At 37.7% G+C, this 19,260-nt stretch overlaps 2 protein-coding genes across 2 annotated transcripts; one reads left to right on the top strand and one right to left on the bottom strand.

Moving 5' to 3' along the window:
* Positions 1 to 2,350: 2,350 nt before the first annotated feature.
* LOC110910878 (cysteine-rich receptor-like protein kinase 15) lies at positions 2,351 to 5,155 on the bottom strand. The gene is made up of 7 exons (XM_022155458.2): positions 4,288 to 5,155; positions 4,068 to 4,205; positions 3,846 to 3,982; positions 3,541 to 3,751; positions 3,203 to 3,440; positions 2,942 to 3,092; positions 2,351 to 2,850 (listed from the first exon to the last, which is right to left on the bottom strand). The coding sequence occupies exons 1-7, from the start codon at positions 5,084 to 5,086 to the stop codon at positions 2,482 to 2,484; spliced, it is 2,043 nt and encodes a 680-aa protein (XP_022011150.2). The 5' UTR covers positions 5,087 to 5,155; the 3' UTR covers positions 2,351 to 2,481.
* Positions 5,156 to 13,026: 7,871 nt separating this feature from the next.
* Positions 13,027 to 13,539, top strand: LOC110913354. The gene has a single exon (XM_022158190.1). It carries the CDS (start codon positions 13,027 to 13,029, stop codon positions 13,537 to 13,539), a length of 513 nt encoding a protein of 170 aa, XP_022013882.1.
* Positions 13,540 to 19,260: the final 5,721 nt, after the last annotated feature.

Here is a 19,260-nt window from a genome sequence, read left to right as displayed (position 1 = left end):
CCTGAAACAAGAAATTGTAACATGGGAATCTAATGTAAACTAATATTATATGTTTGAACATAAAAAAAACTTACATGACTAAGAAGGTCTTCAATCACCACTCCGTTCCGGAAAGTGTGGTTTTTCTGCCCCGTTACAGTTTCGCGTATCAATACACCAAAACTGAACACGTCTCTGGTTTTACTGAAAATTGACTATGCATTACGTACTCAGGTGCCATGTATCCACTAATACCAAAAAAGACTTGTCAGTTACTATACATGACTACATGATAAAACATAGATATGAAATAACTCACATGATTACAAAAAGAAAAGTATCCATTTTATGCACGGACACTTACTATGTTCCAACGATTCGACTAGTGTTGGCTTGGGTTTATTCAGGGCTGAACAACCTTGCCATACTAAAATCTGCGATTTTTGGATTCATTTGGGAATCCAACAAAATGTTACTAGCTTTCGACGTATTATCTTTAGTCGCGAATCCCCATGTAGATACAAAAGGCCCTTTGTAACACCTCCTAAAATTTTGTATCTTCTTTCCCAATAAAGAACCACACTCTTTGTAAGATCTAAACATTTAAGATCAACAATTAGCATATTATTAAAAGAATAAATTTCTATGAATTCATCATTATTCTTTCTATAGAATACTTTTATGGAGAGTCAACTTTCTTAATATAATTTTATGTAGACTTGCATTTTGTACAAACCCATACATCAAAAGTTGTTTGGAGCCTTCTAGGCAAAATTCTAGAAGTAGAACCAAGTTCGAGTGTTGTAGCCTCACAAGTAACAGAACCTCATTCTAGAATTCTTGTCCCCCTTGCTCCGAATCCCTCAACAACCTCTACACAGCTATTTTTTGTCCATTTTGTAACTTACCCTGAAAATTTTAGGTCCAAAGATGTTGTTGGTCTCCGTAATCCTTAATAAAACCGTTTCACATATGATAACTTAATTTCTAGTGTCTTGTTACCTTATGAACCAAACCAAATCCACCTTGACCAGGCTTATTGTTCTCGGAAAAGTCATATGTCGCTACTCTAATTATACCGAAGCTATATCATAACGATTCAGTTGTACTAATTTCATTGCTCTCTCCTTCCTCATAAACTAGAATTTTTGTCACGGACATTATTAAGAATTCGAAAACATATATCTTTATCAAGAAAGTAAGATAAACAAAACAAAGAACACATACCTAAATTCTTCAGTGGACATGCTTCTGGCTTTCTTTTTCTTCTCATGAACACAAACAAAAAACACCACAAATAACACAAGGCTTAGGGTTGCAATGACGACGATGGCTTGTTAGTGTGTGTCTAAATAGGTTTGTGTTCGTGCTTTGAAAAATTGACATGGTTAGTTAGTGTATCGTGTTCCTGTCTAACCCATCAGGTCATTGTGTCTTATGTGTCGTATATGACGTAGTTATGCCATCCTAAGTATTATCTGTTAACATAGTTTTTAACCATGAATAGTTGAAGGAATAAAGATGTAAAAAATGAAGTTAAAGAGAATGTATATAAAAAACAATTAATACCAATGTCGTGACAGTTGCAAGTTCGTTTGCTATTATCTCCGATAGGAGATGGCGACAACGCTCATTGTCAGTTTGCAGACCTTCGTTCCTGTTGCCATTCGTCTCTCGTAAGTTTTCTGTCATACTCTTCGTTTTCAATATGTATAGTGGGTTAAATTCTTGAACATTATCTTCCCTAAATGTAAATGTTACTGCAAGAACATATAATACACATTTTACAAATTTTGGATTTCTGTGTTTGTTTGAATGTTGTTTTGAATCTAATACTAGCTGATTTTGATAAACATCTTCAGTTAACCCTAGTGATTGATTCTTAGAGGAAAGAAAACAAAATTGCAGTGGGTCAACCCGGGCATTGTTTCCGAGATTTGTTTGGATTAGTTTTAATGAATAATTTGGACACGAACCTTGACTTTTGCCCATTAGGTAAACTAAACAGAAACTAGTAAATTTATAAGGAGGCACGGGGCGGTCACGTTATACTTTCGTATAACGTGTGATACTTTCAAAGTTCCCACCGCCGCCATATAATTAACGCGTGATGGCATGTTCCAAAGTATAACGCGTGGAAAAATTAACGCCGTGATGGCCAGATTTTGTGAGTGGAATTGTTGGTTGGGGGGAAATTGTTGAGTGTGGTGGTGAGTGATGACCATTGCCACCAAAAAAGGTTGTGAGTGATGGAAAAATGGTTGATGACATGTCGGAACTTGATTGGTGCTTGTGAGTGATAGAAACTATCACTAGTGAACCACCCCTCCTCCCCTAACAGGGATGAATAAAAGTTATAGGAAATGCCACGCCTAAAATGATGCATTCCAAACATATATACATAAATTAAAGATACAACCCACAGTTCAAAACATGAATAATTGTCTCAATAGCAAATATTAAATATGACTTCGATCCCAAAGAATAACCATAACAATTCATCTATCGAGAGTGTAGGTCGTTCCTAGAAATATCACTTGCTACAGACCGTTGTGAAGATCTTGATTTACTTTTCAACTGATTAGGATGACTAGTACTTGAAGTGTACTCTTCGAACAAGGGTTTTTCAGGATTCGTGTTCGTGTTCGTGTGCACAAAAAAGGCAGGCTCTGAAGGGACCGGGAGGGTTAGAGATAAGCTACCAAGCATGAGAACAACTGAGGCCATAGTTGGTCTCTCATTTAAATCTTCTTGAACACATAATAGACCAATATGGATGCATCGAATCATATCACGTAGAGAATTGGATCCGTCTCTCAATACAGGATCAATTAAACTTGAGGCTGTCCCATCTCTCCAGCTTTTCCATGCCTAGAAACAAGGAATTGCAATATGGGAATTCAATGTAAAGTTGTAAACTCAAAATTATATATTGGAACATAAAGTAAATAAAAAAATTTACATGACTAAGAAGATCTTCAATCACCACCCCGTTCTGGAAAGTGTGGTTCTTCTGCCCAGTTACAATTTCAAGTACCAATACACCAAAACTGAACACGTCTGATTTTACTGAAAACTGACCGTGCATTGCGTACTCAGGTGCCATGTATCCACTAGTACCAAAAAAATACTTGTCAATTACTGCACATGGTACGACATTGCTATAGAATAACTCACAAGATTACGAAAGGCAAAATATCCATTTTTTTGTAGGGAGACTTACTATGTTCCAACGATTCGACTAGTGTTAGCTTGGGTTTCTTCGGGTGTGAACAACCTTGCCATACCAAAATCTGCGATTTTCGGAATCATTTGGGAATCCAACAAAATGTTACTAGCTTTTAGGTCTCGATGAATTATCTTTAGTCGTGAATCCTCGTGTAGATACAAAAGGCCCTTCGCAACACCTCCTAAAATTTTGTATCTTCTTTCCCAATCAAGAACCACACGCTTTGTTGGATCTAAACATTTAACATCAACAATTAGCATATTATCGAAAGAATATTTATACAATTCCTCATTATTCTTTCTATAGAATACTTTTATGGAGAGTTAACTTACCGAATATAAATTTATCTAGACTTGCATTTTGTACAAACTCATACATCAAAAGTCGTTCGGACCCTTCTAGGCTAAATCCTAGAAGCCGAACCAAGTTTCGATGTTGCAGCCTCGCAAGTAACAAAACCTCATTCTTAAATTCTTGTTCCCCTTGCCCCGAATCCCTAGACAACCTCTTCACAGCTATTTCTTGTCCGTCTTGTAACTTACCCTGAAAATTTTAGGTCCAAAGATGTTATTGGTCTCCGTAATCCTTAATAAAACCGTTTCACATATGATAACTAATTTCCTAGCGTCTTGTTTACCTTATAAACCAAACCAAAGCCACCTTGACCGAGCTTATTGTTCTCTGAGAAATCATTTGTTGCTGCTTTAATTATACCGAAGCTATATTGCAACGATTCAGCTGTACTAATTTCGTTGGTGTCTCCCCCCTCATAAACTAAAATCATCGTCATGAATAGTAAGAACTCGAAAAGATGAATTTGTATCAAGAAAGTAAGATAAACCAAACAAAGAATACACACCTAAATTCTCCTGTGGTCGTGCTTCCTGCTTTCCTTTTCTTCTCATGAAGACACAAACGAAAATCACCACAAATATCACAAGACTTAGGCTTGCAACTACGACGATGACTACAATAACTGCAGTGTTACTACTGCTGCCTGAAAATCTCACAAAATATTAGTAAAGTTATACAGATTCTTATAGCATGGTACAAGTCAAGTGTATCTAGCAGATGTTTACCTGAAGGTGACAGTGGAGGTGGTGGTGGTGGAGATGACTGTGTTGGTGGTGGCGATGGTGGTGCAAGATCCACCGTAGCATTAAGAAATCTGTAATCTTCATATCTAAAAATGCAACTAGGATAGTAAATGCTTGCTCCACGTCGACCTTCTGGAATAAACCTAACTGCACTATCCAAGCAATTATAACACTGAATTTCTGATAAATCCGGTGTGCACTGCATGTACCCGTAAATGGTCGTAAACCCCGGTCCATCCGTGCTGTTAGCTGCGTATTTACGAAGAGATCCGCCACTTGAAGCATCGTTTCTAAGTTGATTCAACAGCCTGTTGAGTCCTTGGTTAAACTGGTCCACGTTGGACGCGTTATTAGGGTTAGACGAGATCCGTGCAACGCGAGTGTCTGGATCAGTTCCCAAAATGGTCACATTAGAGTACCTTAACATACAGTTACCAACCCAACCAATTGCACCCTTTTGGTTTGGGCAAGTATCTCGTATTCTTGCACTAGCTTCATTTATGCACCTCCGACAATCGGCTGGCTCAACGTCGCCTCTACATAGCCCGATCACGTTGGCTTGATCGGGGGCTTGACCAACAGACTGGCTGTAGAACCCGTAACTGATGCTGGTATCAGATGTCAAGGACGACAAAGCATTATCAAGATTACTTTGGTACGTGCCGTTTAAGGTGAAATTCGCGTTGTCATTGCAAGTGATATCTTGAGACACTGAAAGGACGAATATGTTTAGGATGATTACGATGAAAAATAGATTCGGTTTTTTGGTTACCATCAACATGATGTTGCAAAAATAAAACTTGATGGAGCTTGGATTAGAGTAATAGCATTGAAATGAGAATATGATGGTTTTAATATTATTTTATAGATTGACAAAAGAGTTGTAGTTTAACTACTTTGTCAAATTTTGTAATTGGAATTCAAGTTATTTGTTTGAATTTTATTGGTCAAATTTAGTGGCTGACCGTGTCAATTACTTCTGTTTTTGTTTTATTTTTTCTGTTTTTATTAACATATTTTTTAGTGTTTTATTAATGTATATTAAGTATATTCATATTAATTATATTAGAGGAGGAGTTGGGTAGAAAATGGATTTTTCCTAGAAGGTCTAGGAAGCAATTAGATTGCAACACATGATATTGAAGGATTTAACTAGAATGACAATTATGTAATTTCACAATCTATTTTTATTTTAGGAAATTATCTTCAATAACTAACTATCCATAATGAAACCGATTTGCTCCATAAAATTTTGGAATTTTTTGTTTTCCATTTCTGATCTCACTTAATATTAATCATTCCTTCGTTTTGTTGTTCATAAGATTCATCGCTGATCATATTTTTATACGGAGAGAAAAATCATGTTTGTTTTGGTAAATATTTTTCAAACATCCATTTTATTAAGTAAATATTTGAGTTGAGTGTCTTTTTACGTCCATGTTGTTTGTTCACTTTTGACATTTCAGAACAAATTTCAAAATTGTACCATTTTCCTTCCTGACATCTCTGGAAACGTGTTATTTCAGTCTTAAAAACTAACTCCGGTTAAAAAAACTTAATTAGCTCAGGGATGAAAATGACATTTTATTCTAGATTTTTTAGACTGAAATGACACATTTCGAGAATGTAAGGGAGAAAAATGATACAATTTTGAAATTTGGTTTAAAATGACAAAAGTGGACAAACCATAACAACATAAATTACACTTAACTCTAAATATTTTTACTACCAACAACCATTTGAAAGAAAAAAACAAAACTCATTATTTTAAAGAGGTTTTTCTTCCATAGGTTAGAATTTGATATCGGTGTTATTATTCATTTATTCACCATTTGCCTGGAAAAAAAAAACAAAACTCATTATTTTGAAAAAGTTTGTCTTTTTCACAGAAAAAAATCTGACTGATTCCATACGTTTGAATTTGATAACGGTGTTATTATTCAGTTATTCACCATTTGCCTGAATAATATTTAAGATGTATGTATTTTCTGAGGATGGTGGTATTTGATGATTTCGTAATTGCTTGAATATTATTTAAGATGTATTCATTATCTGAGGATGGTGGTATTGATGATGTTATACCATAAGCTATGTATATTATATATGTAATACTTTAAGTTATGTATTATTTGGTAGAAATAATGAAATATATTATCTATTATATAAAACAACATTTAAGAAGAAAGTATTATTTAACGGGTAAGACTTGTCAAATTGAAAAACACTTATTAAATTAACAGAATAGAAAGGTGGTTCGATGGTGGATGACTTACTTTACTTTTTCTAGACTCCTTCATGTTTTCTTTTCTCCAACACATGTTAGTTTCTGTGTTCTTTTTCTCGAAACTCTCTTTAATATATCAACCTCTTTATTTTTCTTGAAACTTTCTCTTTAATACATCAACCTCTTTATTATAAAATTTTAGAAATAAAAGAAGAAATGTATACCATAATCTGAGTAAAATACAATTTTACAACTGTATTTACATGCAACTTACGGTAGTTTCTGTGTTTTTTCTCTCGAAACTTTCTCTTTAATATATCAACCTCTTTATAATAAAATTTTAGAAATAAAAGAAGAAATGTATACCATAATGTGAATAAAATACAATTTCGTAACTGTGTCTGTATTTTACATTGCAACTTACGGTCATTAAGAAAAGGAAATAGTCACAATTATTTATCATTAATTCTTTCTTTTATTCTAGTTTCATCAACAAAATTGAAGTTAATTACCTTTCAAATACTTAATTATTTTCCAATAGTATCTCATAAAAATAGAGAATTACTTTTCTAGTTTGATTATAAATTCAGGGGCGGACTTACCATATTGGGAGGGGTAGCCCCCGCTACCCCTTAGCGTTTCGTCAGTAGTGTAATGAAAATAAAAATTTGACGTTTTTTCGATTTCGCTACCCTATAAAAAAATTATGTTACCCCTATTTAAAGCCCAACATCTAAGGCAGATGAGAAGAGAAGGGTGAATCTGAGATAAAAACTCGGATTTTCCGATGGAATGTGCCGCATTGCTAGAAGAGAACTGTGACAAACGAAGAAGACAACCTACTGAACATGACTTTTGGATGTATTGGGCCTTTTTGAAACTTTAGTGAAGGCCCAGTACATAATCTGTTGTGTTGGGTCTATTAAAAAATTAAGTAAATGGTATTTAACAATGCAAAAGGAAAAAGAAGAAAGGTAATAATAATAATGTAAAAAAAAGTCTACGATCGATCAACTGACAATCTTACAATAATTAACATCTTAATGTTAAAGCTGTGCATGAAGAAGGCGCTCCTCAAAGGTAAATTTGATTTATCAATAATATATTTCATTTGAGAGAGAGGGCGATTTCCGGTGAGAAAAAATTTTAACTTCCGACCAGCCGGCTCCACGAGAGTAGATTAAAGTTGCTTAGGGGGTAAGGCATAATCGATCCACCCACCATCACTCGTTCTATTTTCTGTTGCCTCCCATTCGCTGACCCTGGGGTTTCCCGGTATCGGCTCGACGGAGAACAGGTTAAGCGGATTTGTGTTGTTGGCTGCCTCTGATTCTCAGTCTTTCTGTGAATCCCGATCTTATCCTTCCTTCCTAATCTTCTTTTCTGGTACTCTCCATTCGCTGACTGTTCGACTTCTACTGTAGAATCAAAGGTTTTGATTGCTTAGTAGGTCTGTTATTGGTCGCGGCTATCTGAGTATAGTTTAGCTAGACTGATACGAATCCTATTAACCTCTTAAAAACCGGCGATTCAGCTATGGAGAGAGAGGAGGGCGAAATTGAAAATTCTGATAGTCGGACCGATAATGAAAAGAATAAGAAGTATGATGAGGAGCAGATAAAAGAGAAAGCTATAACTTTTTATGCCTCGAATATACACCCACATATCTCCGACAGCGAACTTTGGATTGAATGCATGAACTATGGGCATGTAGTGGATGCCTATATTGCGAAAAAACTGGATAAAAGGGGGAGCCGCTTTGGTTTTATAATGTTCATAAAGATAAAGGATGTGGAGAGGATGACAAAGGCCTTAAATCAGATGTCTTTTTATGGCTGGAAGATTAGAGTCAACGTGGCTAGATTCGTCAAGATAGTAAAAAAGGATAGGAAAAAGGAAACAATGTGGAGGAGAAAGGATGTAAGACAAGACAATACAAGTGGCGTTCCGGTGGCAACAAATAATGCGTACAAGAATATCAAAGGATCATGGGCAGACGTGGTAGCTGGGAGATAAACACAGCAAGAGGAGGATAGGTGCTTGAACTTTACAAACGAATCCCAAGCCTATAAACTATGGAGAGGTAAAGCAGTGATCGGAGAAATCATAAGCTGTGAAGCTCTTAGGGACGTAACAACATGAAGAAAAAGCTAAGTTTGAAAGATTCTCAGGTAAGATATTTAGGGGGCATGCAGTTATTAATTATATTTGATTCAACAGAAGAGATGGAAGGAACTATGAAGAAAGATATGGATCTATGGAATTCTTGGTTCAAGACTCTAAAAACCTGGAATGGTGAATATATTCCCTACGAAAGATTTGCATGCAGTGGCGGAACTAGACCTTCAACTCAGGGGTATCCCAAAATATTTTAGAGGTGTCCTCGTACTTGTTCAGGGGTGTCCTATGTATAAAAATCAAAAAAAATTTTTTTTACACTACTGGTAAAAACTTGAGCCGTAGCCCGGGCCACGCCCGTTTACACTACAGGTCCGCCCCTGTTTGCATGGTTAAGAATTAGAGGGATTCCACTACAGCTCTGGATAAAAGAAGTTTTTGACGTCATTGGCGAAAAATTTGGGAAGATAATCAAGAAATCCAATGCAGATAAAAGAGACCTATGCTTTAATGAGGATATGATCGGAATTGTTGTTAACCATGGTGCCGAGATAAACGAGAAATTTAAGATCAGATGGAAAAATTTGGAGTATGAGGTCTGGGTTTCGGAAGTTCACCAACAGTGGCTCCCGGATTTCATAAATGAATCGGTTGACGAAGTAAATATGACAAGTGAACAAGAGGATCAGGCCATACCAATCATCACAGAGGAGAACACCCAGCCGGAAAAAATGGCGACGGTAGAAACGACAACCCCGGTACCGGAAAATGAACGGTCACTGAACTCGCTGGTAGAAAACGAAGAGTTAGGAGAGGAACACGAAAAGGCAGGAGATGAATTTTTGGGGGAAGAGGAAACTGAATTAAATGCGCCGACAAATGTAGAAGTCGAGAAGACAGGTGGGGAAAATAAGTCAACAGAAAAGTCTGGGTCCCCAATTTTTGGAGAGAGAATACCAAACGGTTCAGTAGTGGATCACAATATTGGGCCTTCAAACTTAACCCATAAAAAAAGAAAAAGGACCAGCCTTTCTGAGGCCCGGACCAATTGTCTGAAACCACATTCAAAGGTTGGTAAGAACAAACAACTCGACTTAAATATTGACTTATCCGATGACTCTAGACCTCGACCAAAAAGAAGGACGCTATTTAAAAAGGGTAGAACGAACAGAAGGAGGCAAAAAGGAAAAATTAGGTTAACAGAGGAAGAGATAAATAGTTTCGAGATAGCCGACGATGGTATAGAAGACGATTATGATTCGGAATGGGAGGTAGAAGACAATATTGGAACAAATCTGGAGACTGAAATGACAACAGAAGAAGTATCGGAGATTCCGAAGGAGACAAAAAAAGAGTGAAGTTGAAGCGACTTTAGACATTGGGCTAAAGACTGGTATTGAATTGACCGGTAAGGAAGCACTATTGAAGAAAGTAATTGAAGAAGACCAGGTGGATGCTAGGATCCAATGAATTTTGGGACCCTTAACATCAAAGGTGCAGGAGGGGCGGGTAAAGCTGCAAAAGTTAGAGGTATTCTCGTTAAATATAATTTGTCGTTTTTAGCAATTCAGGAGACACAATTTAGGGATTTACCCTTGAATAAGATAAGAAAGTTCTAGGATAATACTGGTTCCGAATTCTCCAAAGTAGATGCAGATGGTAGATCAGGTGGATTGTTGTCGTTGTGGAATCCCTGCATGTTTAAGAAGGAATTGGAAATCAAAAATAAGAATTTTATCATCCTGAAAGGTCGTATCACTGGTGAGGAAGAGGATTTAGTCATAGTTAACATATATGGCTCAACACTGAAGTCAAATAGAAGAAGGATGTGGGATGAACTGCTAGCAGCGAAGAACTTGATTAATGGCAAATGGATCATGCTGGGTGACTTTAATGAGGTAAGATGCCCAGAGGAAAGATTTAATTCACATTTTGATATAAGTGGAGCAATGAGTTTTAACAGCTTTATCAGTAGTGGGGGTTTTATGGAATACAACATAGGGGGAATGAAATATACTTTCTTGTCGGGCGATGGTAAAAATCTCAGCAAGATCGATCGGGTATTGGTTTGCGAGGATTTTATGGGGAAATGGCCAAATGCATCTCTTATAGCCCTTAACAGAGACATTTTGGACCACAGCCCCTTAGTATTAACAATGGTTAATAATAGCTTCGGGCCGTCTCCTTTCAGACTTTTCAACAGTTGGTTCTGCATGGAAGGTTTTGATGAGGTTATAAGAAGGGGATTGAGCAAAATTTGTTATTCGAGATTCAAAGATGAGGTACTGGCAGATAAACTCAAGGCAATAAAAGAAGAGATCAAGATGTGGCATAAGAACAAAAAGGACGAAGAGGAAAGGGATCTAAATGAAGCTCGAAATTCACTTAAACTGTTAGATGATCTGGTAGAAAATAGACAGCTAGCAGAATCCGAGGTGTCTACTTGGGGAAAAAGTAAGAGAAAGGTCAAAGAATGGAATGATAAAACAGCTGCTGATATGCAACAAAAGGCGAGGTCTAGATGGTTAGAACTAGGAGACGAAAATACAGCATACTTCCACACAATAGTGAACAATCACATTGCCAGGAACAAGATAAACGGGCTTTGGATAGAAGGGGAGTGGGTTACGGATCCGGTGGCAATTAAGAATCAATTTTTGTCGGCCTTTCATACCAAGTTTAAGGAACCGGTGAGTTCTAGACCGAGAATTGGCTCCGATGGGTTCATAAAGCTGAGCTCGGTTGAAGCGGACAACCTAATTACTCCATTTTCTTTGGAAGAAGTTAAGAATGCGATTTGGAATTGCGGCATAAATAAATCCCCAGACCCGGACGGAATCACTTTTAAGTTGATTAAAACCTACTGGGAGGAGCTGAAAGGATTAATTATGGAAGTCATGCAACAGTTTTTCATACATGGATCGATACATCCATCATGTAGCGCCTCGTTCATCGCTCTCATACCAAAGGTATTTGACCCTATAACCCTATCGCATTTTAGACCAATTTCTTTAGTTGGGGTTGTGAACAAGATAATCTCAAAAGTCCTGGCTAATAGAATGAAAAGGGGTCTTGAAGAGTGTAGTTTCAAATGTACAGTCGGCTTTCTTATCAGATAGAAACATAATAGACGGACCGTTAATAATAAACGAAGTGGTGGGGTGGGCGAAGAGGTCTGGCAAGAAATTGTTCGTGTTCAAGGCAGATATTGAGAAGGCATACGATATGCTAAATTGGAAGTTCCTAATTTCTATACTTACATATATGGGCTTCCCAGCTAAATGGAGAAATTGGGTGATGGGAATTTTATTCGCAGGAAGGGGTTTGATCTTAGTGAACGGGTCACCAACGGGTGAATTCTTTTATAAGAGAGGTTTAAGGCAAGGCGACCCTTTATCACCTTTCCTCTTTATAGTGGCTATGGAAGGTCTACATGTGTTGATGGAGAGAGCCAAACAATGTAACGTTTTCTCCGGAATAAAAATGCCCAGAAATGGCCCCTATATAACCCATATGTTATATGCAGACGATTCTATATGCATAGGAGAATGGGAAAGGAATAATGTGAAGAATCTCATAAGGATCCTCCGCATTTTTAATCTTCTATCAGGTCTCAAAGTCAATCCACGTAAAAGTCAGATATTTGGGGTAGGAATAAACGAAGGCGAAGTTCAAAATATAGCAGCAATTTTTAACTGTAAGGCCGACAAGTTTCCTTTTATATATCTCGGCTTAAAAGTGGGAGTTAGCATGAATAAAGTAGCGAACTGGAAGGAAGTTATAGATATGTTCAACAAGAGATTAACAAGTTGGAAGGCAAAAACCTTATCTTTTGCAGGGAGAGTTGTCCTCATAAAAGCGGTTCTTGGTTGTGTACTGAATTATTACCTATCACTCTACAAGTGTCCGGAGGGGGTTATTAAAATATTGGAAGGTATAAGAAGAAAATTTTTATGGAGGGGGGTAACAGCGTAAATAACAAACTTAGATGGGTTAAATGGGAAAAGATCGTGGCGGCTAAAGATTTCGGCGGGCTTGGAATTGGCAACATCAAAGACACGAATCTGGCACTCCTATTAAAATGGTGGTGGAGATTGAAGATGGAACCAGAGAATTAATTTATGGGTAAGAATAGTAAAATCTATTCACACAAACAACAGGAAAGCTCAATCATTTCCGTTCAAAAAGTCATTGCCAGGAGTATGGAAGAGTATTGGTGACATAGACAAAGATTTTATGAAAAGCAACATCAATATCACAACTAATCTGAGGTGCAAAGTTGGGAAAGGAGACAAAGCTCTATTCTGGATGGATACCTGGGTAGGGATGCACCACTAAAAGATCAATTTCCTCTTTTATTCCAGATCTCTACAAAGAAAATGGCTACTGTGAAAGAAAGTTACAGTCAAGCAAATGGTGGGTATCTATGGAATTTTGAGAATCAAGAGTTCAGCGTAAAAAATGCTAAACAAACTCTTGGACAAAATTTGGACCTGAATGCGTCATCCAATACGTTCTGTTGGAATAATTGGGTGCAAAGCAAGTGTACTACTTTTGTTTGGAGAGCGGTAGACGAGAAAATTCCGTCGCTGTTAGCATTACGGAACAGAGGTATGAACCTCCCAAATGTGACATGTAAAACATGTGGTGCGGCAGATGAATCGGCTCATCATATACTAATTGAATGCAACTTCGCTAAAAGGGTTTGGGAAATGATCTCGTCATGGTTAAGAATTCCAGTGGTGAACCCGGAACTGAACCTCAAGGATATGCTTGCTGAATTACTCGAAGTTCAAAGATGTCGGATCATCAGGAAGCTTATTCATGCTGTAGCAATACAGACACTGTGGTCACTATGGAAATCAAGAAACGAAAAGGTTTTTTTCCGGTAGACAAGGTGCAGTTCAGACGATAGTGGAAGAGATAAAAGAGGCCTCTTTTCAAGGTGTGAAGCATAGAACAAAACATCGGGCGATCTCGCGTCAGGAATGGTGGGATTTTAATTTAAACTTGTAATACATTTTTGTTTTTTTCGGTCCATTACCCTTCTGTTTATGTTCGTTTTTTTCTCTCTTTCTCTTGGTTGTATTATCCAGCTTCTGGCTGGTTTCTATGTTTCGGTTTGAGGTTATAATACAAGTTCCGTTGGCTATTCAAAAAAAAAAAATAATAATAATATATTTCATTTAATATTTAATTTGATTTTTTAATAACTTGTGGTTGTTACCTTATAGGATTTAGCATTTAGTTACAAAATTCAAAATTAGTCAAGGTTTTTACTTAAGTTTTTTTATCTGAATCTAAGTTAAGGTAGTTATAAAATTTATGTGCAAGATATATGTTCTTTTAACCACCACACATAGATTAGGGTATTTTACATTACTGCATTACATGATTTTGCAACATTTATCTTCACCACTTGTCTTTTGACTGATAAGGGTTTTCATTGTCGCACCCATGAACATTTTTTATAGCATAGATGTTCATGTTGGAAGTTAGATGCAAGGATATAAATGGGTCTTAATATATATACAAGGGTAAATTAAATTTTTCGTCCTTTATGTTTGTATCAGATTGTAATGGATAGCCTTTAGTTTCAATAATTACAGTCATAATCCTTTATTTGGAATACTCATTACACCTTTTGTCCTTTAGCACTAACCAGATTAAAGTTAAAGGTTAAATTAGATCATGTGCACCTCATGTGAGGGCAATTATGACTCCACCATGTTTCTTCCCCCCTTATGAAACTCCTCTTTCACCATCGACCATTACCGGAATATAAGTCTACCATTACCAGAATAATCTTAAGCATTCATAGGTAAAAATCAAGATCAACAGGTATGAACTTTTTAATTTAATCAAGTAATATCCCAAAAATGAAGAAAAATACATGGGTTACATAAGAAACCTAAATTAAAATCTAATCACAGTTCCAACAAACTTGAAAAAATATCGATTTGGGGGTTTTATTAAAATCTAATCACCTGCTGCCTTTGAATTTGGAGACTCACGTATGTTCAATCGATTTGAGGGTTACAAAAGAAAAATACATCTGTTGGTGGGAATCCCTACCGAAATCTCCACATTCACGCCCCCTATATTTAGCAAACAAGATGCAGATCTCTCATATGATCAATCGATTAAAGCTTCCATTGATGCTCTAGATACCTCAGATTATGAGTGGACTCGCGACGGGGATAAGGAAAACCACCGGGTTTGAGATGCAACGGGCCGCAATAGACCTGGAGCTGTGAAATTCAAAGGGTTTAAGGAATACGAAAGGCCACAATCGGTGGTATGTAAACCGCCATTGCCACCAACATTGCATCCCCCAACTCATCTCCACCATCACGTTGTAGATCTGAATCTCACCTTCAAATACATTAATGAAATCCGAACAGAGGAGAGAAATCGTGGGGTGATATTAGTTCATTGATTCATACCTGCGGTGGTGTTATGACGGTGGTGATGTTAGGGTGGCAGTGGTGCTATCGCGGTGGTGGTGGTACTATGGTAGATTGAAGGCACCAGGAGTTATAGAGAGAGAGAGAGAGAGAGACAAGGTAGAGAGAGGATGTCTATATATTTATTTCTGTCTAAATATAGTTTTTGGCTTTTTGTTTTGTAAAAAGACATAAATGCCCTTACATGATCTGAATTAACTTTTAATTTTAACCTGGTTAGTGCTAAAGGACGAAAGATGTAATGAGTTTTCCAAATAAAGGACTGTGATTGTAATTATCGAAGCTAAAGGCTATCCATTGCCAATCTGAAATAAACTTAAAGGACGAAAAGTGTAAGACCCTTACTTAATTTATACAATTTTCATATAGATTTCGATTAATATAGTGTATTTACAATTAAACATACACTTGAAAATACGAGTTTGTTAAAACATTTTAACATCTTTTATATAAATTCGCCGTTTAAAACGTGACGACGAAACATTACGCGGAAGCTTGAATTCTTGATCGTGTTCGGTTCTTCCTTGAGCTTGATCGTCATCAGGTACCGTATCGTATACCTACATTTCATAAAGACATGAAATGAGTTAGTCATTTGGCGTTAAAACATGTCCAAACAAGTTCGCGAGTCGAAACAAACAAGAACTATAAGTTTCAGCAGCCTTTGCTGAGTTTAACACCCGTCGCGTGCCGCGACGAGATTTGATGTAAACGGTCGCGTGACGCGACGCCAAATGGGGTTCTCCGTCGTGTGACGCGAGGACCCTATTTCGACAGAAAGGTTTGTTTTCAAACCTACACATTCCCAGCCAAGTTAATCTTTACGGAATCGGAAACGAACATAGCTCGCTCATTTTTTATCCGTTTTACGTCACGTTTCTTCCTACGTGATCGTAATTTGATTCTCCATTACATGGAGATAAAATCCGACATTCAGATCATAATGTTAAGTGTGAAGCGAAGCCACTTGACAACTTGTTCAACCAGAGGTCAGCAAAGCTGATCAAGTTGATAAGAGATAAAAGTCTTGGTGATCCAGATTTCACGGATCATGTTTTGGGACATTCTTCTCTTTCCTCAATCTTATATATATGAGATTGTTATGTATCTGTAAAATTGTACCAAAGCTTAATACAAACCTCCTAGTTACCGAGGGTGGACGTAGGTCAGAACCGGACCGAACCACTATAAATCTTTGTGTTCTTAATTATGTGTGTGAGTGAGTTCTGTGTTGTGATTATATTCGTGTTTGACCCGTTCGATCCCCAACAACTGGTATCAGAGCTCAGGCTCGTGTTGTTGAACCGAACAGAAACGAAGGTGTAAAAGATACTGACCTGTGAAATCGGAACTGGGGTTCTGATCAGAGACGTTCAGCCGCCTCCGCCATTCGTCAACCGCTGGCAGTTCCGCCGCCGCCAGAACCGTTGTCGCTCTCTCCGCCGCCGTGGTCTAGGGTTCTGATTGAACCTAATTTGGCTCTTCTGTGACACACAAACAGGAGAAAAGAAGAAACTGGCCGGTGAAATCGAAACTAGGGTTTCCGATTGAAGACCAGAAACAACACACCAGCCGCCGCTGCCAGAACCGTCGCCGCTCAGGTGAATCAACGCCGTGATTCCGAAGCCGCCTCCGCCAGAACCATCGTCGCCGTCACGACTATCTAGGGTTCCGACGAACCTGTCGCCTGCTCGTTCTCTTGTGAGATAGCAAGAAGAAGAAGAAGAAGAAGAAGAAGAAGAACCAGAGGTCTTTTTTTGTTCTGGTGGAATTGGGGAAGAAGAAGAAGAAGAAGAAGTATACGTGCTTTTATTTTCTGGTGGAGAAATTGAGCTTCTCAATTTATCAGAAAGACCCCTCAACTTTTATTTCTGGTGAAGAAAATTGAATTTCTCAATTTTATCAAGAAAGGTCCCTCAACTTTGAACAAGATCTCATTATCCATCAATACTTGTCCCTTGCCATTAAAGCTTGAACACTTACGAGTCTTCGGTTGTAGTGCTTACAATTTGTTAGAAGCTGGTGACAGGGATAAGTTAGACTCAAAATCCAAGAAGTGCACATTCATTGGTTATGGGTCAGAACAAATGGGTTACAGGCTTTGGGATAATGAAGGCAGAAAAGTAATCAGAAGCAAGAATGTCGTCTTGAATGAAAACGAATTGTATAAAGACAGAAACACCAAAGGACCAAAAGTTCAGAAAGACTATGTTGAATTTGAAAGTGGTGAAACAAGAAAAGAAGCTTCAGTCCACATTCCAGAAAATGGGAATGAGTCAATCGACAGTGGGAGCTCAGAGGATGATTCTAGTAATGATTCTGCAGAAGAAGAAGAAGAAGAAGAAGAGGTCGCTCCTCAAATTCCAGAATCCCCAGAAACTCCTTAGTTTCAACCAAGAAGATCCTCCAGAGTTGTTAGACCACCAGACAGATATTCACCATTCGTCAATTACATACTTTTGATAGAAAATGGTGAACACCAGTGTTACTCAGAAGCCATAGGGTTGAAAGATTCATTGCAGTGGGATTTAGCAATGAAAGATGAGATGAAGTCGCTTGAGAAGAACAAGACCTGGCACTTAACAAAGCTTCCAGCTCAAAGAAGGCTCTTCAGAACAAGTGGGTTTTCATGGTCAAAGATGAACATGATGGTACCAAACGGTACAAAGCAAGATTAGTGGTCAAGGAATTTCAGCAGAAAGAGGGAATTGATTTCAATGAAATATTTTCTCCAGTGGTGAAAATGACTACCATCAGACTTGTTCTCAGTATTGTAGCAGTAGAAGGTTTGCATCAAGAGCAGCTAGATGTCACGACAACTTTTCTATATGGTGACCTAGAAGAAGATATCTACATGACACAACCAGAAGGTTTTCAGGTTAAAGGCAAAGAAAACTTGGTGTGTAAATTGAAGAAGAGTTTGTATGGTCTGAAACAAGCGCCCAGACAATGGTATTTGAAGTTTGATAACTTCATGGGAAGAGTCGGATACAAGAGATGTGACAATGACCATTGTTGTTACATCAAGAGGTTTAAAGGTTCTTATATCATTCTACTACTTTATGTGGATGATATGTTGATTGCAGGTTCAGACATGACAGAGATCAAGAAGCTGAAGAAGCAGATGTCTGAAGAGTTTGAGATGAAAGACTTGGGAGCTGCAAACCAAATACTCGGGATGAGTATTTTCAGAAACAAAGATGGTACTTTGACACTCTCTCAAGAGAAGTACATTGAGAAAGTGTTAGAAACATTCAGCCTTAAAGATACCAAGATTCGAAGCACACCTTTGGGAAGTCACTTTAAGCTTTCTAAAGTTCAGTCACTCAGATCAGATGAAGACAAAGCAGAAACGGCTAAAGTTCTGTATGCATCGACAGTTGCTTGCCTCATGTATGCAATGGTATGCACGAGACCAGATATAGCTCATGTAGTGGGAGTTGTTTGTCGGTTTATGTCCAATCCAGGGAGAGAACATTGGGAATCAGTTAAATGGCTGCTAAGATATTTGAAGGGGACTTCAAAAGTGGCATTACAGTTTAAGGGGAAAGAGGTTATTCTAAAGGGTTTTGCAGATGCTGACCTTGGTGTTTGTAAAGAATCTTACAAAAGCACCACCTGATATGTCTTTACAGTGGGAGGCACTGCAGTAAGCTGGATGTTCAGATTGCAGAAAAGTGTTGCCCTTTCAACCACAGAAGCAGAGTATATGGCAGTTGCTGAAGCAAGCAAAGAGCTTATATAGTTGAAGAATTTTCTCAAAGAGCTCGGCAAGGAACAAGTTGATTGTGCACTGTTTTGTGACAATCAAAGTGAAATTCATTTTGCAAAGAATCCTGTCTTCCATTCGAAGACAAAGCACATACATCTGAGATATCACTTCATCAGAGAGCAAGTTAATGAAGGCACTCTAAAGTTGAAGAAGATCAAAGGAAGTGAAAATCCATCTGATATGTTGACTAAGGTTGTCACCTTAGAGAAGTTGAAGCTTTGGATAGCTTCAACTGGCCTTCAGGATAATTGAAGAGAAGGCCGGGTAACTAGGAATGTGTTAAGATCAAAGTTTTTACAGAAACACTAATGCACAGTTGAAGAACAGGTGAAGATTATTCCGTGGCTTCAAGTGGGAGATTGTTAAGTGTGAAG

Source organism: Helianthus annuus, chromosome 15 (genome assembly GCF_002127325.2).
Source record: "Helianthus annuus cultivar XRQ/B chromosome 15, HanXRQr2.0-SUNRISE, whole genome shotgun sequence".
Taxonomy (NCBI): domain Eukaryota; kingdom Viridiplantae; phylum Streptophyta; class Magnoliopsida; order Asterales; family Asteraceae; genus Helianthus; species Helianthus annuus.
This window is presented reverse-complemented; position numbering and strand designations above follow the sequence as displayed.

What these genes read in the sequence shown, in the direction of transcription:
- LOC110910878 (XM_022155458.2), bottom strand. Translation starts at nt 5,086, where the DNA reads ATGTTGATGGTAACCAAAAAACCGAATCTATTTTTCATCGTAATCATC. An exon ending in ACCTCCACTGTCACCTTCAG is followed by an intron (nt 4,206 to 4,287) that starts GTAAACATCTGC and finishes TGAGATTTTCAG; the next exon opens with GCAGCAGTAGTAACACTGCA. An exon ending in ACGACCACAGGAGAATTTAG is followed by an intron (nt 3,983 to 4,067) that starts GTGTGTATTCTT and finishes CGATGATTTTAG; the next exon opens with TTTATGAGGGGGGAGACACC.
- LOC110913354 (XM_022158190.1), top strand. Translation starts at nt 13,027, where the DNA reads ATGGCTACTGTGAAAGAAAGTTACAGTCAAGCAAATGGTGGGTATCTA.